The 26159-nt window shown below is 38.4% G+C and overlaps 1 protein-coding gene across 1 annotated transcript in view; it reads left to right on the plus strand.

Annotated features, from left to right (window-relative positions):
- The first annotated feature begins 5763 nt into the window (after window positions 1-5763).
- The window catches only part of st18 (ST18 C2H2C-type zinc finger transcription factor), a 39096-nt gene continuing 18700 nt past the window's right edge, over window positions 5764-26159 (plus strand). Inside the window, exons 1-3 of the mRNA XM_070918899.1 lie at window positions 5764-5817; window positions 6820-6994; window positions 24970-25085. Coding sequence (XP_070775000.1) covers window positions 5764-5817; window positions 6820-6994; window positions 24970-25085 — 345 coding nt within the window. The remainder of the gene's footprint in view (window positions 5818-6819; window positions 6995-24969; window positions 25086-26159) is intronic.

Consider the following 26159-nt stretch of genomic DNA (forward strand, 5'->3'; position numbering starts at 1 on the left):
CGTAATATTTATTTCAACAGGAATTTATGATTTAATTCAACAGGATGCAAACCACAGCATGTTACAAACCTCTGTTAAGAGTGTTTCAGAATAAATAATGAAGTTTTTTCATCAAAGATAGAGAAGTGCTTTAGGAAATAAGAAAACTGAAAACAGTAAGTTATACAAATTCAGTCATAACACAAACATATGTATTAAATATGTATTACATGCATACATGTACCAACCTACATATAGACATAGACACATAGAAACATATTACAAACTAGGTTATACAATTTAATAGATATATAAATATAAAATAATTATGAAAATAAGTTTTCAGAGGCGATTTAAAAGAGGTCTGAGCTGAGTTGAAGCGCCCTAACAGCACAGTTTCATTAAACAAACATCTTCTAATGGACAGTATTTAAATTATACAAAAATTGCCCTATGCACTGATAGTACTGAGGACTGTTAGACTAGTGTTTCTTTTGGACAAATGTTTTTTACTTAAAACTGAAGTGACGTTACAGTCTGTTGAATCCTTGAAAACTAATTCATGAGGAAAAGACCCCTAAAATTTAACTTCATACTTTACTAACAATATATCTTCATACGCATCACCGTCATGCCAAAAGTTCAAAAGTAACCTGAACTTTTTTTTTTGTACAAAAGCATAAATTCATCACGAATGTACTCCAATAATTGTATGAGGACAGGTATATTAATGCAGCTTTCAAATGCCATCAGCTGAAATTCAAAGACACATTATTATGGCTTTTCTTTGCATGTCAACATATGCTGGAGGCACTAAATTAAGGTTTAGATGAGTAAATGGGAAATATGAAAATGATGTCAGAGACAACTCAAAGAATGTCATACAGTCTCAGATCTCGCCCTTTGTTGCTGATATCCTGTGTATCTGAAGATAATACACAAGTTGTATTTGATTTTCCAATATCTCTGACACTATACTAGATAGACGGAGCTGCAAATAAACAAGCATTATTTGTAGAGTAAATATATGCATGAACTTCAAATGATGGATAAATGAAAATAAATAGGAAGCCTTAACATAACATTTATATTTTCAAAATCTAAATGGAACGAGCGTGTTGAAGAAGAGCCAAGAGGCATTAAGGCTGAAACTGCAAACCAAGGAGTAAATCGACTTAATGCCATCACATTTCCACCCTATTCATGCCTAAGAAAAGGGTTAGGGAAAGAGATTATGTTATATATCTGCTGTCAGGGACTGAAGAGACCAAGAAGAGAACTTCACCTAAACAGAATGATGATCAAACAGACATGCTTTAACAGACATGCTTCATAATCTCATCCGTTATTGTCCCCTCTCTGCCTTGACTACAGGTTCAGTAGGAAATCTTAGACAGGGGCAGATTAAATGTGTGATGAAATGTCTGAGAAATATGTGAGAATGCGCAATATAAGGATGGTTGATTTTCTACCCACATGACGAACATAATCACTATTAGTAACACATATCCACATAAATATGATAATTCAAAATTTAAACACATTTATTGGGTTCATATTGGAAATCATCATCATCTGATGGCATAGTTTTATGGATAATTACCGCCATAGAGATAATGCAGCATATGAAAGGAAAGCTTTGAGGCTTCTCCACTCACTGGGAGGAGAGTGCGTAGGTTTAGTTGTGCATCTGAGCTGTACCCAAAAGGCAAATATGTGGAAAGTTTGGTAACAAGCATCCAGGCGTGTGGCTAACAAGATTGCATCTGGTGAGCAGAAAGTGTAGGATATAACTTAACTACGTATTTAAAGGGCAAATTATTTTCACATTAAGTTCAATGCCATCAGTAATCCTTCCAAATATAGATAGAACTATTTCATTTTCAGTAGAAAATAATTATTCAAATACCCTATAGTGCAAATCCAATTAATTTAGTGCATGACACAGTTTTTGCTTTCCTACCACAAAACAAAACGGAAAAGAATCCAGTAAACATTAAAATCTGTTGTCTTATTTTGGTAATCTGGCTGCTTACTGACAAGTAAATAATCAATACAAATAGTTCTGAAGTGTCTGAAAATAGACAGGCGATTTAAACTGTAACTAACAGCCATGCATTTTCCAGCTGCAGTGCAGTATTGAGGAAATGACACCAGCTTTGATGGGTTGTATAGCTTTTGAGATGAGCCTCTTTATGCCGCTTGCAGTTCCATTATGGCTTTGTTCGAAAGCTTGTTTACCTGCTGATAACATACACTGGTGGATTCAGGAGCACCGATCCAAAATCTGCTGCCAAAGTCACTCAAGTCTCATTGTACTGCAGGAGGGGAAGAATGAAATGTTTATGCGGAGGGGAATGCAAATGCTAAATGTGAAATCAAACTATGGGACCAATAAGGGATCAGAATAACTTTGCCAGGTTTTATTTTTAGCCCAGTTGCAATGCTAGCTTTGTGAAACACTCTTCAGTTTAGCCTCTGTGCATCTGTGTGCTTAGGTTTTACTCAGTGGAGAAATGCTGTTCCAATTTAACAAAAATGTTAAAACTGTAGATTATTATTTTTTTCAAATAGCCTGAACAGGACATAATCTGATTCAATCATGCTTCATATTACTTCAATTAAACTGAAATAACCCACCTGGTTGAAGAAAATACCTGAATATGGTACTGTTTGTCTCTGATAATATTCAGTATCAAATAACCAGCAGATCAAAAGCTGCTCATCAAATCTCATCGTTGTACATCACTTGAATATTTTTGGATTTCACTGTTAGAAAAGCTATGGTCTCAGGTCAAAGGAATAGCCCCTTGGTTTGCATATTAAAGAGGATTTGCTAGACCTCTGTTAGCCATGCATCCCCATGCAGGCAGGTCTCCAGGGGGCCAGCAGGGCCCCACAGACGGGCAACTAGGGGGCCAGGTGACCCTGTCTCTGAGGTTAGCAGGAAACACTAAAGAGGGATGGGCAGGGAGCTGAGGAGCCACTGAGTGCGAGTGTGCAAGGCTGGTGATGGCAGCTGTCAATGGTTTGGAAGGAGAAGCAGACAGATTGTGCGTTCTGTTGGTGCAGCCAGTTCGCCACCTGGCAGGCTTTTCCTTGTTAGAACTTCTTGCTGTTTCTGTTCTCATCAGAGAAATGTTTTTCCTCTTATCCTCTGTGTTCAGGGGAAGTTAAATTTGTCAAAATGTTTAAAGATGTTTAGTGAAATGCAATTGTTTAAAGTGTGGTCTGTGCATTCTGCTGAATTGCTACTGCTCTTGTTCATGATCAAATACAGTAAAACCCCTATATTTATGAATGTTAACCTTCACTTTGGATGATGAACTACATAATTAAAATATAAAATGTACCACATACAGAATAAGAGAATGCAGAGGGGATGCCTTGTGAGTGTTGACCTTGTGCTACATTATTCAACTGTGTTTTTAAGAAAAGGGGGTATGTTTTAAGGGGTAGGATTTACTTATAAAAAATAATCTGTAACTTTCAAATCCCATCATAGCCGTAAATACTGCTCCATGTTGTTCAGTTGTTAAGGAAAAATGCAAACGTAAACCATGAACAGCTTAAAAGTACATTTAAAAATCAAATTTGGCAGTCAGTCCTTGTTCCAACAGGATTAAAAAAAAAGTCTTTCATTTGATATAAATATATGCAAAGAGAGTGGTGTGGTGATCTGGGTGCCAGAGGTGGCGCTTTACTCTGGATATTCTGGCTTGGGCCTGTAAGGGACATAAATTAACATGAATTAACACATGCATGCAATAAGAAAATAATTAATTCAAGTTATCAGTCACCTCTTCCATTCCAGGAATCTGATTGACAAGATAAAGTAATGTGCAAACTGCTTTTCAAAGCTAACAGCCTGGAGCACCCCTCCTATTAGTTAGTCATTCCCTCAGTATCACACCCGGAATCTGTCATTTCACAATTTTCTCCTATAATGCATATGTGCCGCTCTCACCACTCCACTACAGCAACTGCCATCTAACAAGTTGACACAGAGAATGATACAATTCACGTCCAGTATTCAGTTCCATATACAGCAAGCATCTGAGGCAGACGGGTCAAGAATATGGTACATTCTGTTCTCTCTCAAATTGCTTTTCCAGCACTCTAGAGAAGCTAGATAAAGCTCCCATGATATCCTTCAAACACCTAAGATGAGTTTTCAGGGTTTAAAACACTCGCCAGGTGTAAAAATAGTTGGTATTAATGAAATTATGCAATATCTCCTTCATGAAGATTCACACCTGTCTACTTTTCATATATCTGTGATTCTTGATAGTCACACAAGTTCTCATTTTACCTTTATTAAGCCAGCAAGTGTCTTAAGATGCGTTAACGCAATAATTGTACGTTCACATATAGCATATATGTAGCATTCAGGAACAGGGAAGCTTGACTGTTTAAAACTGTTACATTCCTCATGAAACGTTAAATGTGGCATTTGAATGCCTGTTATGGAGGTAGTATTTCCAAATAAAAATGCATCTTGTAAATTACTACAAACCCAGGGCGTGTACTTTTGCCAAGTTCACAAGATTTGCAGTGCTACAGCAAATAGGTAATGTTAGGCTACATTACTGGGAAACCCTGGGGTTGTTTGTTTTTAAATCAACATGATAGCATTCTCATAAAGTGTTTATAATACAGCCTTTACAGACCACATGAAATTCAGTCTGTACTTGAACAACTTTTGATAAATAGGTCAGTTAAATCATTTCCATCTTTTAACAGCGCCTGTTCACAGTGACATAGGGAATGAGTATTTTTTTAATGAACAAAATAACGCTTTCAAAAAAAGTATTGTAATTTGAACAGCCATGAGTGACAACTTAAAGTTCAGTCTGTACTTGAACAACTTATAAATCCGTCAGTTAGCAAAGCATCTCATTGTTATGTTAGCTAGTTTAGCTTTATCTAGTTTATGTTAGCTTGTTCAAGTGGCCTTTTTTCCTGTCTGTAAGGCTTTATTTAACCAATTTGATATGGTTTGATCAGCAATTATTGAATTGACTAAGTTTAGCTCAAGTTAAATTAAGCTAGTTAGCAAGCCAGTATGTTAAGCTAGGTAGAAGGTTGGTTAGCTAGTTAGTAAGCCTGTGTAAGCTAGCTAGCATCAGAATTTCTGTTAGTGAGTGCAGTATCAAATCACATAAGCTTTACTGGCATTACTTTTGCCATTACTTTACTTTTTTCTGCTAAATATGTATCTTTAATTGAGCTTAATTTGTAGTATCTGGGTCTTCTTCTTTACAACGCAAGTGACTAATTTGAATAGTTTTGTTTGCTATGTGCTATGTTTTATCGTGATGATAATAATATACTACTGTTTAAAGATTATTATATTGCTATTGAATTAGTTTGCAGAAAGTATTAGTTTGTCAAATTTGCCAACATGTTTATGAAGTATGACCAAAGGGACTGAGGTAAAGCAAGCTGCAAACCAAAAAGCACACTTGTCCAATTTGGGTAGACAGAAGAAAAAAAGCTCCAGAGGAGAATAGTGTGCACAAAAGTTGTTCTGTTGCCTGCGAGTGTGGTGTCAGCCGGTCCCAGTCCCTGTGGCCCTCACCGTGCACTGTGCAGGCCTGACGGGAAACTGACTGCAGCTCAGGACATGGCCTCGTTTGTTCACGGTCCCCCCTCTCTGAAAAGAGTTATGCTGTCTGTTTTGAATGGACAGCGTTTTTCTTTGTGTGCTCGATCAAAACAGAGGGCAAAGTTAGTCAGCAAGTTGCATAGCTTCTGCATTCTGATTCTTCAAGCCTCTTTTGTATGAAGTTTAGCACAATGTTTTACACTGTGTTTGACCTGAATGGCATGCTGAAGGTAGGAAAATTTTTCCCAACTACAAAATAGAAAGGGGTAGAATGTCATTTTGCTATCAAATATTACTCATTCATGTTTCTACTGTAGAACTAAACAAGTAAAATGATCATATGGGGTTAAAAACTCAGCTGTAATACATAAAATGACAGAGTACAGTGTTGCTGAAATATTTATATGCTTTTATCTGATCTATTTCCTAACCACAAGGTATTTGCCTGCGAATCCCTGGCACTTTTGATATTACCTGAAGGCAAATGGTATAGATTTATACAAGTTATTTACAACAACAGCCAAGCTATTCCTCTGGAAACTAGGCTGCAGATCAAAGGATTGTTTTGATCTCTACTTAGCATATTTGTTTAACCTAGCCAGTGATTCTGAAAAGTGCACAAGCTTTTCGGTGATATGCAGAGCACCCTTTATCCGTCTTTTTCTTCTGTTAGCTCTGGATTTAAGTACTTTCTGTATTTAGGAGACAACTGGATTTGCCAGCTTTTGAAATTTAGTTGCCCACTGCTAGCAGTCTTGGCACTCAGAAATAGATAACTAGGTATGTTCCACTGCTAATCCTGATCGGCCTTGTAATAGTATTTGCGGACTGTACAGCACTCAATTAGGGCATAATGTGCTATTTTTATTTCCTTTAAGTTGGATTAAATGTGAAAACATGTTTGTTTTTTTTTCATTTCCCATCTACTGTTTACCGTGTGGGTACTTTGCAAAGTATTGTTTTATACTGTTTCAATCAGTAGCACTCTCTCCACACAGGATTGCAAAATGTCAGGAGAAAAACAATGTCCAAGCGCTCTCTAAAAAAGATGCCAGGGCAATCAGGAAATTTTCTGGAATGCTTAAGAGAATGCATATGCACACAATGCCCTAATTCTCCCTTACTTTGGGTTTGGGAAAGATGAGCCCAGGTTTATTGAGAGCCAAAAAAGGGGGCAGATGGCTCACAAGAGGGATAAACCTGGGAAGTCATGCTGTAAATGTGTTTTACAGAAAACAATGAAAGGAGCGGACAAAGCGATTGTGGCAAAGTCCTTTGGAAAATGGAAAAGCAGCTCTCTAAGGTCCAGGACCATGGAGAAGCCGGATGAGCCGTCCGAGGAGAGTAAGAAGGAGAACCTTTCCAACTGCACCTGTGAAGCCCCCCAACTCGGCAAGAAACCAGTTGGTAAAAGTACCTTATTTTCTTATTTCAAGTCCATTCATACTGCTGTGTCTCTCGGTTTATTAATTTTTTTGTGGCAATGTTAATTATTACTGTGGTGACTTGTTTTTTTTTTCCATTTGACTCTCTGGCCTGCCATATCCGGTGAACAAACAAACCACATTGTTGGGCAGGAGAATTCCTTTTGAGGGAAAGTGTGTCTCCGATGATACAGTGTTGCCAGAAAAAGACAAAGCAAAAAATAGCAAACACAAAAACAGTCACAGGTGCATGGGAAAAAGAGAGAACCGAGTGAATGGTCACTGCGGTCCCCAGGAGGTCTTTCAGTGTTAGCCAGTGCGGTGGGTGGACTTCTGACAAGGACGTTGGTTAGCAGCCAGGTGGAGTGTGTAACTGAGAATGCCTCTGTTTATTCTTTTCACATGCTAATGTGGCTCCTATGTGACTTTAATGCGGCAAAACTTTTTCTTGGAGTTAACATTTTTGTTGTTTCAATACCTGCTCTTGTATCACAGTGGTGGGCTGATTCAAAGGCTCCACACTCTTTTATACAGGTTTGGGTCTGTGCCAGGGATAGAGATATATTAACCCATGCTGTATGTAAAGAAAGATTTTACACTGGTGGAATATTTTCAGCACAAACAGGTAGAAATTTGGCCTTTGAAACCATGAATGAGACATTGTCATTGTTTGTGTTAAAATTATAATTATGAGACATGTTTTGGTTTTTTTTTTACATTTAAAGCATATATATTGACATCACTATGGATACCTAGAGGAGGCAGTTCTGGTGATTCAGTATTTTTGTGGGGATAGATATCTAACAAAGCAAAATGTTCTAACAAAAGGGACATTTGGCTGATGTTTAATATAATTTTATTGAATGTAGCATTTGGCTCTAATCTTATTTGCATCCTATTATGTTCCATATAGTGTAAAAATGTGGACTACACTATCTTATATATTTTTATCCTTCCAAAAAGCTGAAATTAGGCTTATGACACTGTAATGAAAGACTACATGAGGGCTCAAGTTCTGAGCAAATGCACCCCTATGTGGACAAAGTAAGAACAGTGGGGTGTTTAGATAAAACAAACAGGCCATGCAGTCCTTATCGGGCCCTTGTCTCTCTTTCCTATTATGCTATCTGACTTGTTTGTATAATGGTATCAATATTGCAGTAAACATACTCTAAAATATATCTTGAACTTTCATGAGCGGTTCACGAGCCAGCCTGATGTCTAATCCAGGAGCACAGAAGAGCAATATGGCCTCACACTATGGGTCTTTCCATACCTTGTAGTATACAATCTGTAAATAGCTTAAAAGGCATTGCATCTGCCATCTGCACTTCTAGGAACTCTTCTGCATACCCATTAAAACAAGCTGTCTCAGAGGACATCATTCGTATTTCAGCCTCAACCCTGAATTACTGTGTGTTCATTATAATTATAAGGGAGGAGTGTTGCCAGGCTAGCCTGCAGAATGCCAGGTGCACACTTCCATAATCTACCATTTTAAACAACTCAGAGCATTAACAACAGTATCTACATGCTATTCAGCCATTAGTTCACTTTGGCTTTCATGCTAAAACTCACATCAGTCATCCGAGCATTTTGTATGCCACAACAGACATACAGGAAGAAAGTGCAATACTTTGTAGTGTTCCATTTTCCTAAGCCTGCTTAGGTTATGTGACTGAGCCATGCCGCTGTGTGAAATTTTATCCCGATACTGGCACTGTATCCTTGTGAGGGAGTCTTGTAAAATAGGTTTACTTAGCGCCTTTGCTGGCATTTTCCGAAGATAGCAAATGCACAAACACTGGTCCATGATCGGATTAACTGTTCAACAAAATGATGTAACTCTTTGTCTTTCTTGTGTGGCATAGGTTTCTCTGTTTAAGTTTAGTGGTCATCCAGTCGAGAATAGAAACATTTGAAATCCAGCCACACCATTATAACCCATATATTATAGATATAATAGATGACAGCCTTGGTTAGTCATCCTCTGTCACATAAATGTGACATGTGACTGCCCAGAGGGCATCACTGATCCAAAAAAATCACTAGATCTGACAGATACTGTCTGAAACTGTAGAACAACAGCCCTTAATTAACACAAGTCCTAATTTGTAAGGCATTTAATTTTGAACTTAGCCTGATGTTCCTTACCAGTGTTGAGGCACAGGATTTAAATTGCATGTGATAAGTGTGAAAGATTTTTTTAAGCATCCATATACAGTATAAAGTACGCTATGCCAAGTACACAGAGAACATAAATTTGCACCTGAGGACATATAGCTATACATCCAGAGTCACAAGGTGTGTCAAGACAAAATGTTAATTACACAATTTATGACAGAAATCAGTTGAAATATCTCCATGGATCTCGCTTATTTACATTTTAATTACTACTATTACTTATTCTTATTTTTTGGATGTGACCATAGCAAGCCCAATTCCTCCCCTACACTAGAAAGAAGCAAAATGACTGTTTTCCACTGGAGGTTTAGATGCTTGTTTATCACTTTTAAATACCATCATCTTTGCTGAAATCCCCTCTCAAAAGAACCTTTCACTTGCTGGAATAAATTCAAATTAAAATTTAAATCCCTCTTTGCATTTCTTCAGCCTTTTTTAAAATAGCTGCCTCCTTTTAGAAAGCTGTTTATGTAGTGATCTGTTCATAATCCAGTTTGTTTCTCAACAGCGAAAAACACAGAAATCGTATTATCACTATCTTGGAGAGATGATGCGAGAAATCAGGAAGTATAAATGTCTGGATCTGTGGAAGTTTTCAAAGTTGTAAAGCTGAAGAATATGGCAAAAGCCTTTCAATAAAGTAGTCTGTAACACTGCAATTTGACTTGCAAATATACAGAAATATAAAGTACATTGTGCTGTGATAACTCAGAAACATTTCACCAACCTTTAGCAGAGCTAATGCAGAGGTAGACAATATGTGCTCATTCAACAAATACACAATGTTTTGGCATGTTTCAGACAACATGTAGACAGCAGTTCTCATATACTGTAGATAGATGGCTCAACAGAAATGTTGATGGGTGTGACATACAGCTACTGAAGTGAGAATTGGAAGATTAACCCTTGGCACCGTGGCTGACAAGTCATGCAGATCTCTGTAAACAGCTCTTTCTAATCTTTTCTAATAAGAGGTGCTCACCTTCCAATATACTGAGAAAAACAATATCTAATCAGAAATGTAACAAATATAAACAGAAAAAGCAGACATTTACATGCAATGCCTTTTGATAACAATCCATTTCAGATGTAAAATGACACAGAAGAGGCCATAGGGAAATTTAATTTGCTCAAGCTAGATTGGATTTATTGTTTGGAAACAAATTATAATTGTGTCTCCAGAAAGTTAACCAAGATCTAAACAAAAGGAAATCAATGACCCACCCCCATTAATCACTCAAAGCCGGCTACTTGTGCTGAAGAAACTTACTTCATAATCAATTTCTTTGTTTTGCTCAAAGGGCATTTGCATTTTAGTTCATGTCAGCAAGCTTCCTGTATCTGGCGCAATCAAAAATGGCAAGCCATCCACATTAATGGAGTTTTTTCTATTTATTCAAGTGCATATCTATGAATACTCAAGATGATTTTAGCTTATTATGCAAACTACCCTACAAAAATATTTTAAAGACTGAAAAAAAAATCCTGTTGAGTGGCAGACTTAACTTTTCTGATGCTTCTCATTCTTCCAGTGTCACAGTAACACATTTTTTTTCTGCATGCTACATCATCTAACACGTTTTTTCTTTTAGTTTTAATGACTAACAACCATCCAATATCTGCTCCTTAGGATCTTGCAATTGAGCGCCCACAGGACTTCTGAGACCAGACAGAAATGCCTCCTGTTAGTTGTGTCTAGACATACTATTACGGCCACCAAGGTCGTTATCAAAGCACGCATTATACACACCTGTTACCATTGTTTAGATGCTCGTTTTTGGCTGAACATCCAAGCTCCTATCTGGCCATTTATAGGCGTGTCTGCTTCATTGTCTGCTCGCCTGAGTAGAAAAGATGGGCAGGGACCCCCAGAGACACCCAGATCTGGACCTAACCTCTCAATGACACAGTCCACAGCCTATGGACTACAAAAGCCAGACATCGACTGACCAGTCATGCATTGATTTCTTAGATGTAAGCAATCAGATGCTCTCATTCGAGGGCAGTAAATGTAAGGAACCAGTAGTGACCATAAAGGACTGATGCTTTTAGTTGTTACTGATAAGATGGATAATTTCAACATACAGTTACATTACAAAATGTAACCATGTTAATCAAACCTTTTCTGGATCCACGTGGTTTTTAGGAATTACCAGTGAACTTTTATTTTCATACACGCAATATACCGCCTTAATTGTGATTTTTTACACCATAAAAATGGATGCTTGGTCCTGTCACTTCTATCAACACTGGATCTGTGGCCCTTTAGTCATTTTATTAGTTTTTGAGGACTACCTGAGTATGTTATACCCCATCATAGGGAGATTTAGTGAGTTTGGACAACAAACTCAAATATAACAGAGCCCTAGTTCCAAAGGCACCAGTTCAAGGCAGAGATAGAAAACATCCTATATTTGTCCATAAAACATTTAAAATGTTATTGAAGTGTCTTCAAAGGACATTGAATAAACATATTGTAAGGTTGCCCACGGTCACACACACAAATCGCCCCAAAGGGGATTGCTGGGAAGTAATCTAATCATTTCTTTTAACTGAGACACAGTGACATGCAGTGTAGATAATGATCCCCATGAAAAATGTACTGTATTTTCAAAAGAATATTCCCTGTCTGTTGACATTAACATAAAGATAGTTCTACATCCTGGAGCCATATCAACAACATGTACTTATGTTTGGTTCCTTGTATTTGCATATGCAAATAAATGTTTTAAATTTTAATTTAGTCCTTTTATGTGACTTTCTGTGATGAACAAGCGGCATCAAGTGGTTGCACAATGAGGGTTCAGTACCACCAAGAAGAAGCATTTGTGTCATTTTAGACCAAGCTTAAAGCATTATAGCTGAAATTAACCACAGTTTAATATAGATTTTTACACGTCTATCATATTCAATGGCACAGTGTGAATATGCATTGTTGTTTGGATGCACGGGCTGCCATGCAAAATTAGTCGCGTTGCTTTGTTGAAATTACAGGGTGGGGTGTTGAGTGAGGGGGTTTGTTGAAGTTATACTGCTGACATTTTGATCCTGCAGTGCATTAGAAGAATTCAGTTAAACATATTTGTGTAGGTTTCACAGTGAGGACGGTATAGTGTTCAAAACAACAGGGTGCTGTGACCCTTCACTTTGCTTACATAATTTGCAGCAGAATGCAAAAAGCTTTTAGACACAGATGTGACCCATTGTAATACCCTTCTAAATGCAATCAAACACTTTCTACAAATATGAGCAGGACTTTTTAAATGTGAACCCTTGTTTGACATGTAATTTTGTCCAACCCACTCCTCTTTCATTTCTCCATCAGCTCTCTCCAGTTATGCCCACATTTTCAGTTGATGAAATAGCTTGACAAAACACTAGTTTATGTTCTATGCCTGCTCTGAATGAGGTCTCTCTCTCTTTTTTTTTTTTTTTACAGATTTGAACAGATGTTAGGGCCAAAAGAAAATGTTAAATTTTGCTATGGCGGTGCTGCGTAGTCTTCAATATGTTGCTCTCTCACAATTTGTCAAGATTTCTTTACATGACTTAATTCTTTTTGTGTTTTGGCCCAGTAATACTGATGTCTAGCTCAGGACATGAAATAATCATCCCTAGAACAGGCTTGTTGTGTCCTCGCAGCAAACAAAGAACATGTTATTTGATAAGATGCTTAGATAGATGATTCTTTACTTTCATATGTTTGTATGAATATCCGGCACAAATGGTGAAAAGAGGGGAAAACAGAGCAGGTCTACTCTCTTTGTATGTCTCTTTCACAGTGTACCATGAATTGGCTCTTGAAGACAGTTAGAAATTAGAATTTCAAATGAGGCATTAAACAAGGTGATGATCAACTGCCAAACCTTAAGTAATGATATTCTCCATCCTCAAGTCCCCAGCCTTGCATAACCAAATGCACAAATCACAGAAAAAAGAACTGAAAATACATTATTATTACATATTGTGTTCACACGTCAGTCCCCGGGGACCGAGGGGGGGCATCACCGACAGATAAGCATGTTTGGGTGGCCCCTACCATGAGCTGGGGAAGGGCTACGCTTGGATCTTGAGGGGGGCCCCCTCATGGGTATCACTTATTTTAAATCCTGAACCACACCATCCCACCCCCGTCTTTTGCCCCCCTCGCCCCAGGCTCCACCCAGAAGTGTGGTTGCCTTTGTCATTGTAATCTGGCCCTGTTTGCTAAACGCTTCCACTGTTTACTCTCTGCTATGGGGGCTTGTATGAACAGGAGTCAGCAGGACGCAGGGTGACATCACTTTGGCTGGGGGGGTGTTTGAAAAGCTGCATTTGTGATTTCTCGGGGCCCCTTTCTTCTTTCATTCTTCCCTGTCTCTATCCAGGCCTGTCGAACGCATGAGCTAACTCAGGAGGCTAACATGGCCTACAGGGAGGAATTACACCTAATTACTTGAATAACTGCTAGGCAGCAGCCTTCCGTAGTCACCAAAAATCATTTCCAGGTCTCTGCCTTTTACTGATAGCCAGACTTCTGGTGACAGAAAACCTCGGACAAAGCTTTCACATTCAAATGGTCCAGGAGAAATGAAACAGACTGACAGGTATAAACATTAAAAAGGGGGGAAATCAAATTAACAGACAAGGATTTCATATCATCTATTTTTGTTGTTGCCGTAGTGATGAAGTCGCAGACATTGAAACTGGTCTGTTGAGCCATTGTTATCATCCCTGGCCATCTGCTGCTGAGGAGTGACATTCCCTCTCATTTGCATGATGAGTGATGTATGAGGAGCTTGGGAGGGCATATGCCCCGGTCTTATGACAAAGCAAGTGAAAGTTTCTTTTTTTAAAACACATAGAATAAGGATCGATACATAAGAATAAGGCTGGATGAAAGAGTTAAAAAAAGGAATAAATCACCTGCGAGTGTGTATGTGAGTACACTTGTGTGTTTGTGCCTGCATGTATGTTGCATCTCCACTAAGCGCACACAAATCTGTGGTGTCTGCGTGTCTCTGTGTGCGAGTGTACGCGCGCATGAGTAGAGGCTAGTGCGCGCATCTGCCTTCTTGTGTGCCTGTTTGTGTGTTTTGCGGATGTGGGAGTAGAGCGAGGAGGGGGGTTGGTGGCTGTTGATGTGCAAATGTGCATCATGTTGAAGGGCTGTGAATGGGGAGGTGTGACGTAAAAAAGGGACCCGAACGCAGGTGCTTATCTCGAGGCTGTCAAAGGCACAGTATGTCATATTCCTGGGGACTACCTTTCAAAGCCACAGCACCAGCTCAGCTATCAAGAGACTGGGAGAAAATCAAACTTTTTGGATCACAGCACTAGGTTGGTGTCAAAGTTCTTTTTATTTAATATACTGTCAGTTTGGTCAGCATTTATCATCACTGATACTCTGTATCGCATATGGGAACGACAAGCCTTTTAGCTCAAGCTGTTAGATGCTGTCATATGAAATCCAAAACAGGGGCTGAAATGTACAAGTGTTAGAAACTTACTTAGATTTACACTGAGATTTACTCAGCAGCTACACTTGTGTTCTGTGGATTTTGCAAGATTATGTGACATAAAATTATGCTGGCAATTGTTTTGAACTGTCTCATGGAGTATTTTAGGAAATATTGCACTGGTGATGAACATTGTTTGCTTGATACGAATCAGTGTTCTTAAAATCTTTGCTGAAAAGCGAGTGCAGCTTCTGTCCAGGTTTCAGACAGTTTGGGAGGAGATTAAATGGCTCAAACTGTTTTTTGAGAGGCATGACCTATTTTTGATCATCCAGATAGCATGAGATACTGTCTACCTAGATTAAATTCACAGCATTTGTGTGGAGTATAAGCTTGTCTTAGAAGAACACATGTTCATATTGTGTGCAGAGACAAAGCATTGTCAGGTTGCCTGTGGCTTTGACAGTGACAGCTGTACATACAAGACCACTGAGCCTAATGCACTTAAACATTGACTCTGTGTTCCAATAACATATTTGAACAGTGAGTGAAGTATTTTATTGCATCCTGTTCTGCCTTTCTGTACTTTACATTGTAAGTCTTTGTTTGATAACTACATGCTAATATTGAATATAGTGCGATAGTAAAATTGTCTACACATCAGCTTTTGTTATGTGTTATACTTCGTGGGCAAGTCTTAGATTTATACAAATTGAGCAGAGCCAAAGCATTACGTTCTGTTCCAAATTTCTGTAATTATTTGCATTGTAACTGTGGAAAAGTTTAAAAACTATATGCTGATGCTGAATGTAGCATGATAGTAACACCATCTACAAGTGAACTGTTATATGTGGGCAAGTCTTAGCTTTGAACAAGTTCAGAGGGGCCAAAGCACTCGACAGTCTCCAGAGCAACTATTGATCTAGGAGGACGGATGCTGGTTAGAAAAGTTCATCATTTACTAGTAACTTGCGGCACATTAATGGCTCACAATCTGCTTGATGACCCAACTTTTAGTTGACCGCTGTAGGATTTTTAAATTAATTTAATATTTTTAAATGAGAGCAGAGTTTAGGCCTGCATTAGTGGATGAATTTACAGTCCTCCTGATATTATCACTTCAATGTCTTTAGATTTTGTTCTTTATTCTTTTGAACAATAGAAACTAAACCATATAGCCTAGAGTCAAAGATACTTATGTAAACTAACAACATCTGCTGTATCTGCCAGTCATATCTATTGCCATGTCTTTGAGAGACATTGTACTCTGCGACTGAGGTGTTAAATCATTTTTAGGTTTGGAGAATTTCAGTGGAAAAAATTTGAACATTTTCAGTGGTGAAATAAATTGAAATGCCGGTTGTCATTCTGCCTGTTAGCTTCCATTTAATCATAACTCCATCAGCTTATTTCAGTCAGCTCGCATCTCTCAACAAACAAGAAAAGAGCAACAAAAGACATTAGATAACACAGCATTGTGTAACAGCGTCACATCTCGATAATCCTTTGAAAAGTTTGGCAAGTTATTTAAAGACGATAGCTTATGAAGACAGGACCTGCAAGCGAGGTAATAAAGTTGCACCTCTACTCTTTGTTTTAATTACAAAAGCAGCACAGGCTATACAGCAGGGATGTGTGGTAAAGCAGTGATAAGTAAGAGGCATTATTCCTCTCTGCTCCCCTCCCTCTGCTTCAAAGCAGGATGTTAGTTGCTACACAACACATAAATGTAACCTCTGTTCGCCTCCAGGAACTGTCCATGGTACCTGCTGCCCAACAATACCGGATTCACAAACTTATTCACATAGTTGCATCACACACTAAACTTCTGTGATGAAAAAAAAATGTTTTCGTCTATTTCCATCAATTTTGCGAAAGAAATAAAAATATAAAGTTACTCAGGCTGTGGCATCTTTTGATTTCTAATAGCTTGTTTTAATTGTAAGTCAATTGCCGTCGGGTACACACAATGTAAACGACAAAATCGCACAGCATACACGTCAGTCTAGTACATGTTGTGTTACCTGTTTTTTACCCTACTCAAACTTCAGTTAGTTAATCCAGGAAAATGAATTATGTGGATTTAATTCAACAAGGTCTCAGAAATGATCCATCTGCTGTTGAGCAGCTGGTGAAAGGATAAATGTAATTAATTACTTAACTTTTGAACAGTATTACAGAAAAACAGTGCTGTTTGTGTGTCCTACTGGAAATAATGTAAAGCAACAGTGTGATATATACCTTTCAAATGAATTTGTCTCTCTTTAGTTCTCAGTAACATGTTTTATTTTAAATAGTCTGTCCACGTAGCCGCTAATATTGTTTAAAATGAGTCTTGTGTAAATGTAGAATCCATATATTTTCATGAATTTGTCACAATGGCAATATATCACTTTGAAATATTATTAGTAATATTGCATAAAGCAGAGTTCAGCCTATAGTAAATTAAATATTATAATATGTAATTTAGTGTGTAGAATTCTAGATAACAGTAATCCTCATTATATAAATTATATAGGCTTATACTGTAATTTTATTTTTTTCTCTCTGCTTTTTCTTTAGAAGTAGACTGATCCTAACCAGACACTCTAAAACTAGGCATTTAATAATCATTATAACATTTTGAAAATCTTCATTGTTGTCTTAAATGTTAGTTGTGTATAATGGCAGAGTCATATTTTCTAGCTTGGTTCTGCTTTACAGCAAAAGGATCTAAAAATGCTAACAAGGTTGAATCAGGTGGGATTTTCCTAAAAAGATAATAAAAACAAAACAGAAAAACCCTTTTAGTGAATACGTATATTTGCTTGACAGGGCAAGACTATGAAATGTTCCCAATTAATATTACATGGGATTTTTTTTTCCGCCTTTCTGTTTTAAAAATATATTTCAGAATTTACCTTGATTGTAATGTACCTCATTGGCTGTGGTTTTGTTTGTTGGCCTAACTATAAAGGATCTGCTTATACCCTTGTGGGTTGGGAAGAATTAGGATTTATGAATTTATTTCCTCTGTTGTATTGTTTAAACAGCTTTGGTTTAGTTTTGATCCCTTCCTCTTGCCTTTGAGGCTGTTCCACGGTGTCAGCTGTTGACTGATAGTAAGAGAACTGCCTCACAGTGTGAATGAAAGAAAACTAGCGGTTGGTAAACACTGATAAGGGATAAATAGAAAGCGGTCAGGCAGAGATAGTTCTGTGGGAGCCCAGATTGTGTGCGGTCTGTTAAAATGAGATTCTGAGCCTGTCCTTTTTATTCTTCCTCCCCTCCCCTCCCCTGTGCGGCGTTTGTCTGGAAAATCTCCAGTGACCCGGCTCGGCAGTCCCAGGCTGCAGTATTCTCTTTTTGTATTTGTTTTGTTTTCTAACAAGGGTCAAGTTGGCCAATAGACATGTCCCTGATGCTTATAGACAGCTGTCATGACTTCAAGTGCTTACAATAGTTACATTTTACATTGATTCATGGTTCTGCACCAACAAGCACTGCAGCAAGAGATCTGCTAAAAAACTGAACATGTACCCGATTTTGTTTTTTATGTGTGTTTATTAGCTACCGTCATATAATTTACCTCCAGAATCCTAGTTGCAGCACTTCTAAACATACACTCATCCATCATTTCTTATATTACCCATTCCATATGTGCTCAAAGTATCATTATCAAGCCAAGGCTACATGTATACATCACCATGTTATATTAATTTCAGTCACATAATTATACATTTACACTCTCTTCACTATAGACCCTGAGGAATATAAATCTAATTTCTCAATTGAAATCACTCTATGACTGTCTTATTCAATTCTTTTCAGGAGCAAGCAGCCTGTTCTTTCCAGTAGTCATTGATTTTTTTCCTGGGGTGAATCTATCTTTTATGTGATTAAAAAGACCTTCAGAGGTCTTACCTTGAGGATCACCATGTGGTTTATTTACACAGAAAATAATTCAGCCCATTGTAGCCCAGCAGCTAATGAGATTGGTTGTTAAGTGAATGACACAAAGGCTACAAAAAAAAAAAGAAAAAGCTTAGCGTTTCGGGTGAACATCACTGTGTCCCTGCACACACACACACACACACACATACACCAACCAAACACACTCTCTCAGCAGCGAGACTCTGGACTACTATGTACCCCACCTCGATATCCTTCTGCTCCGTCTCCTCCCCGACGTCACTATGAGATGCAAAACAAAGGCTAAAAGGGGCATGGTAAGTCGACCTCGCGATTCTGCCCTGTCGGACATGTTAACATGAGTGCATTTAGATGTAGGAGACAAGTGATTCTGTTTGTCTGTGTGAGGATGTGCTGTGCTGTGTAAGCCTCAGGCTCAGTTAAGTAGCTTCATGGAAGGGTCAATAACAGTGATCCTGTTTTATGTGACTCAGAATAAGATCACCACGTTTTACTTGACCATTCTTAACTTCTGAATTGCTGCTGAAACTTTTCTCTCTATTGCTTCCTGTGAGCCACTTTCTTACCTTGTTCTTGAACTTTATGTCGGGTTGTATCGGAGCTACGACTTGGATTTTATTCACAAAAGTATTAAATTGTTTTGTGTCTGTGCCTGTATTTTTTAATGGTGCGAGTTTCTTTTTTTAGTGTTTTAGTGTTGATCCTTGAGTAAAGCTTGACACAGTGTTGTCCAAGGATTTATCTAAAAAAGCCCTGACATGCATAATAGAGAAAAGCATGACAGCACAAGAGAAGGTCTTGTTAAGCACACAGATTCAGTTTGTATTGATTGCTGAACTGTTTAGATACTCAAAAGTGAATGGATGTTTCGACAGATTTTGAACACTGTGCAGATATCTTCTCTCGGACTCCTCTTTTTGATCTCTGAATAGTAGTACTGGAGCATCATTAGTAATTGCTGTAATACAGAAATCTAAGTGCATTAGCTTATCATGCTCCTCTGTCAGGCTGGAAAGTGGGTTAAAGTCCATCGCGTATATTAAACCCTGGACTTAAGTCAAATTTACATTTTGTTAAAGATTACTCCTTTTATTGATGCATATAATCATATTCATGGACCATCTGCTGATTTGGCAAGCATGGATCAAACTCACAAAACAGCCCTGCTAACCTTTTAAGTACAAAATAGTCTGGCTTAACTCTGCTAGCACAGAAGTGTGTGCGTATGTGTGTGTGAGTGTGAGAGATTGTATGGATATTGGATAATACTTAATTTAGATCCTCCAGGCTGCTCATGCCATATTTTATTTTATCATGATCGCTTTGGTAGCGGACCAGGGCTTGTGTTTGAACAACTGAGCAAATAATGTTTGTCTGACAATAAGCAAAGCAAAAATCTTGGTATAAGGAATCTGATTAAACTCTTGACCACAGCGTACAGCTCTGAGTTTATATCCGTCACCATGGTTACGTGGATTTCACAGTGCAGCATTGCACACTTCCACCTGGTTGTGAACGGCTGTACGGGCCTCACCTTCTGAGTGTAATGAAACACTGCTTAAGGCTTTTCTACTTATTCTGATAACTGATTGAGTCCTGAACTATCTCCCAGTGTGTGTTTCACAGAAATAGGAATTCACCATTGGGCATCCTTACTGCATGAAATACTTATGTTCGACTCATTCCAAACAAAGCTTACGCAGATTGAGAATTCATATGCCAGAGGTAAATCCGAGTTAACACGGATTTATACTGGCATGAGTTAAAGGACTAGAGTTTGTAATCCAGGTGGCCAAGGGATTTTACCATACAGTGGCAAAAATCACTTAAAACTCCCCCAACATCCTAAGCCACTGAGCTCAGTAAGCAGACAGATTGTTCAGAATTGATGACAGCACAACTATATCAGAGCTGGACTCTGTGTTTGTGTGCATGCGCATGTATGTGTATCTGCATGTTTGTGCGTATGTACGTATGCCTGTGTTTGTGTGTGCGCATATGTGACCATGTCTGCTTCCTATATATACTCAATTAGTACCAAAGGGGCTGTTTAGAGTAAGACCTTGACAGATTGGTATTATTTTGCTTCAACAGGGTAGGGGAGGTGTATTGGGAATACTGCTGTCTATCTGCATAAATATCAGTAGCATAAATACAAAGGACAGCGACCTCCATTTCAATGGCCTCTGAGTGATTAGTAAAGTGATTAAAGTCGCTTTAATATTCAAATAATTAATGTTTTAATAGTCTTTTGCTTGATCACCAAACCCAGTATATTAGAAATACTGGAAGATAAACAAAGGTGCGTCTCTATAAGTGTGTGGGTTAGTGTGCGTGTATGTGTGTGTGTGTGTGTGTGTGTGTGTGTGTGTGTGAACGTGCACACTCGTGTGCACATGTGTGTGGAGGACAGAGGAGCAGAGATAGAGTGGAGTTGTTTAATGACAGGAACAGCTGACTCATTTAGAGAGAGCAGTGAAAGGTAATTAACCCTGGGAAAACTACAGCTGCCATGCGAGCTGTTCACTTCAGCGCAATCTGATTAGGAATCACTGCTCGAGTCCCTGACTCCTTTCAGACACTGTGTGTTCGAGGTAAACTTTTCCCTTTGCCCCGGAGAGCCCCGGACCACTGGAGACCTGCCTTTTGTGACGGGGGATTAGCTGGAACGGTTACTACGTTTCTCCAAATTGCAGACCACCTGGTAGCATTCATGCAACCTCCTCCATGAAAGGGCCTCCTTGGGCAGGAACAATGAGCAGGATTACTCTGCTCATTGTTACACCAGGGCTGGAACTTCTTTTTCCCCAAACACCTGTCCCCAAATTAGACAGGTTTGAAAAACCATGTTCATGACAGAATTCAAAGATTCAAACTAACATGAGAGTGGTTTGGCAGACTGGAGACTTGCCAATGGATGAATTGTCTGCCACTCCATTTATTATGCTATTGATTCATAATGTAGTGCAAGAAGATACTAATTTTATTTGTCTCAATATTTTGGTGTTCTTAATTGGATTGAAATTCACAAATAAAATAGCATATCATCTAGGCCCCTTTCATACGATAAGGGAACTAAAAGCACCAGAAATTTGGTCAAAAACAGAAATTGGCTCTTTGATGTCAGAAGAAACAATCTGGACTTGGTGCCTTTGTGTGGTCCGGCTCCAGATGAACTCAATTTAGAGGGAAGGCTTTGGGATGACTTTGGAAAGCGATTACAAGATTCATAAATCACCTCGGCAAAGGTGTCACCATCTGACTCTTTTATGGGACGCTTGCTAACTCCGTCCAATAACAAGTTTCCCCTGTAGTTATGCCATCATAACAAATCATTGAAGCGATAGTGGCTAGCCAGGCTCCTAATTGTCTGTTAAGAATTCTGTGAGCTGTGTTCTTTTATTGAAGCATCTCTGTCTTGGAGAAGTGATAAGATGCCAATACGCTCCTCTATAAAAGTACTCTTTGGCAAAAGGCACAAACACTTTGCTTGGCCGTCAGGGTAGCTGTGAGGCTGTTATATCTGAAATCGCAGTTGACTTCAAGATTTTTGACTGTGTCTGCATGAATCCAGAAACCTCTATCAGGCGGAGGAATGCTCATAATGTGCCGGCAGAATCACTTTCTTTCAGATACAGTATATTTTTTTCTTATTATATTTGAAATGGCATATACCGCCACAGCACATATAGAAGCCTGATATTTTCCTTTCACTGAAATTTAGATTGTACTAAATAAACTCATCTTAATAAAGGCATTCAAGGGAGTACATTTATAAAAGGCTGTTCAAGATCTCATGTCTCTTGATTCAATTGAAAAATAAATTATTTTCTTTTAAACAGCAAATTTTACTATGTAGGTAACCAATAGGTAACCAATAATTAAACATCGTGAAAAAAAAAAAAAAAAAAAAATTTAGACCACATTTTAGACGTAAATTAGGCATCCTAGACCTCTGTTGCCCCCCCCTCCTAAAATATATCTCAGCTATTATTCTAATGTCCAGCTGGTATTTAGGCACAGGGCGTCTGATGGCTCCCTGGCCATGTCACAAAAAAAGACAAAAAAAAAGAAAAGTTGTTTATCTAAATACTCTCTGAACAGAAGTTGATTTTAATCTCTGAGCAGAGCTTAATTTACTCACCACGAATCAATTTGCATCTCAATGAAAAATGGCAAAAAAGCAATCGCCTGCTTTCTGTATACAATTCATGCTTTCCACAGAATAGGCATGAGCACTTTTCCAAGCAGGTATATTCCTGCCAGCTCACCTTTTGCTTCAGCTAGACTGGCTTTATGTTCGGCTGGTTCTCTGCACTCACCTAGAACCTCCTATAGGGTAAACTTAAATTGTATTCACTTCGCTATATCCTCAGACACTCATTACAAGGAAATATGAAAGTAAAAGGTGCTATCTCCTGCCGTTTGCTCTTTATTATACATAAACAGAAAACACTTAGCATGTAAAATTAATGTGAAAATTATTACCGGGGTAAACTATAAACACAGAAGTTACCCCGCACATTTACCCTTTTTTTCTCCTTCCCCTAGATCAGAGTGTAATTGCCAGTAATCAGGTCTGTTTGCTGCTGATAAAACCACTCTGAATGCGAGGAACCCTCTTTGTGTGATGACTCAATTATGCCAGAAGTGGCTCATCAAACCTGGCCCATCAGCTGCTTTAATAAATAAGGAGGAAAACTTGCTGCAGGCGCATTATAATTCCATTCATTCCATAATTAAATCCATTCCAGTTTTAACCCTTCACTCAGTGTGCTTCTGGAAGAGGAAACAAAAACAAGGAGAGAAAGGGGGGTGGTTGGGGTGGGGGTGGTTGGCGGGGGGGTGAGTACACACCAGACAGTGACCTTGCACAGAGCACCCATCCGTTCCCTATAATTCAAAATGATACTGTTGAAGAAAGGTTAAGAGAAAAAGGCTCATGGAGAAAAGGATGGGAATCAGTTAAGACGCGGCTCCTGTTTTTTATGTATGCATTGTTTCCACACACAGCCTTAGACAGTAATTATATTAAAAGAGTAATCTAATCATAACAGTTGGTTGGTTGAGTGTGCAGCTCTGACATTTTGAAATCTTATTTTGTGTAATCTCATTTGCCTCTATCATCTCGCCTGTACCCCCTATCTAAAGGAAATGTAAATAATGTAATTAATTTTATGGTCTCCAGAATCTTACTTTGCTACTCTGGCCTGCTTTATTGGTTTCAAGATGAGGTATCAGCACAGTACCACAGAGTTGTTTTTTTTTTTTTTTTTTTACTCCATCACAATAATGTCTGTGTTAATTACATGAGAGCGTCCCAAGTGCATGGATAAGCTGGGAACAAGGGGACACAAAGACTCAAGGTCAGTGATGAATATCCACAGCAGCTGCACGGTATTAATAAGGCATTATATGAAAATAATCATAATAGCATCACTTACAACAAAATGCGAGAGTGTGGTTAGAGTAATGTCAGGAGCGTCGGGCGTTTTACAGATATTTCCTCTCTACCATCTCAGCTTGGATCCAGCCTTTTCTGATAATGGTGCGAGGCAATGGTTATTCATGATTGCTGGACTGGGAAGGTCTCGCTCTCGCTCTCTCTCTTTTTCTACCCCCAGTCGCAGCCCATTCTCTCCTCTGTGGTGGGAATGCTAGCAGATGGGGTTAGGGGGGAATGGGCTGGGCTCAAGGACAGCTAGCAGCCAGATTAACACATAGAAAATCTCATAGACCCTAAGCATCAGGCTGCCTCCTTTCCCCCTTGAGAAATCTGCCCTAGACGCAGGGAAACAGTCCTCTGAGAAGCATTATTTGTGTTGGACTTGGGGTGTGTGTGTGTGTGTGCATGAGTGGAGGGGGTGCATAAATATGATTCAGCAGATGACGAACCAGCTCAAATAGTAGTCAGTCTTTTTTTTCATATGCTAATGAAACGGAGTGAATAACCCTCCCTCACTCGCCCCCCTCTTCTTTTTTCCCCCAGTTTTGTTTTTCTGGGGAGGCACTCTGTGAGCTATAATTAAGAAGATGTTGTTTTTTTATTTTTTTTTCAAAGCTAACAGAAATAAATAATTCCATAATAAGATCTGTGAAGTGAAGAGGCTTAATGTACTCATTGTGTTCATCCTTGTTTTCCCTCTTGGATGTTTTGTATTAATTAGAAGCAAGCAATTTGATCTCTGTCAAGCAATCAATTTGCATCGTGTTCCTTATTCCATGTGAGGTATTAATATGCTCTTTCCACCTTTTTTCTGACTGCATGTTCACATCCATGTCTCTGGATTATGAAAATGTAATGATGAAAGCCTTCAGAAAGACGGTTTAGAGACTTATAATTGATTTCTGATGCGTTAAAACAAGTAAATAAGTTACAGATTTTGATATATATATATGTGTCTGGTGTTTTTTTCTGTTCTAGATAATGAATTACACGATCACCTCCTGAGAGATAACAAGTGTGAAAGCATCAACCAGGGTGGACAGTGCGGATCTGGCATCTTATCCTACAGAGCGCTCGGAAAACTACAATCTAAGGTAAATAATCTGACACAGATGGGGCTTAAAGTCTCCGTACAAGGTGAAAACAACTTTTGTGAGGGACAAAAAGTCTCTGGGGATAAATGATTGTGTAACAGTGTTGTGGATAAGTAGCATGCTAAGTGGTGGAGTGTCACTGCTCCTTTGACCACAGTGATCACAAGCTGAGATTGTTTTTTACTTATGCAGGGCTGTGGGTGGCTGGCAGATAATACACTCTTCTGAAGGTACTGCTGAGTCTGCTTTTCTGAAGTGATGGTTGCCTCGGGTTGTCAGGTTGTCTCAGCTGGATTTGTACCTGATAAAAACTTGAGAGAGATCTGTTACAAGGTCTTTAGGTCTGAAGGACCATAACAGTGTTTTCACTTTGATAAACATTAAAGCAGACATAACGTTCTCTGTGATCAATTACTCTCTTCTTCTCTAAGTTTCTATGTGGGTGTGAATCTCACACTATGTAGAAATGAATGGAAACTAATGGCTGCCCAGAGGGCTGGAAATACATTAGAGCCTATGCTTTGGAAAATGCTTGGCAGTGATGTAAAGTGAACATGTTTTGTAGTAAAACACTGCCATCAACCTTAAACATTGTACTCAATGGCCTTAATTCTATGTGTTGACTTTCGGAAAAGTGATCCTACAACAATCCCAATTGCAATTTTGAACAAATTGAACAAAATCACTGAAGAACATCACTCATAGGGAGTTTCTACAAAAAAGAGTATTGCTCTGTCTTTACACTGTTATTCAGTGAGTTATTTCGCTGGAATAAGACCATTTTTAGGTAAATGTAATTTTTTAAAATCCACTGCTAACACTTTTCTTTACTATTACTTTAATCCCCCCATTCAGCATTTCTAAGCAATATATGAATATTTAATAAATAATTTATAACACACTATAATGGAGTTATATGCTAATATAAAGATGTGTTTATTAATATAAAGTCAACAATTATAACTTATCCTATAAAGGCATATTTTGTTTTATTACAACTGGGTGTTACGAAACTGTCATTCATTATCTGTTGACAAATACATTAATAAACACTTATATCTTCTAATAACTACA

Source organism: Enoplosus armatus, chromosome 14, assembly GCF_043641665.1.
Source record: "Enoplosus armatus isolate fEnoArm2 chromosome 14, fEnoArm2.hap1, whole genome shotgun sequence".
Taxonomy (NCBI): domain Eukaryota; kingdom Metazoa; phylum Chordata; class Actinopteri; order Centrarchiformes; family Enoplosidae; genus Enoplosus; species Enoplosus armatus.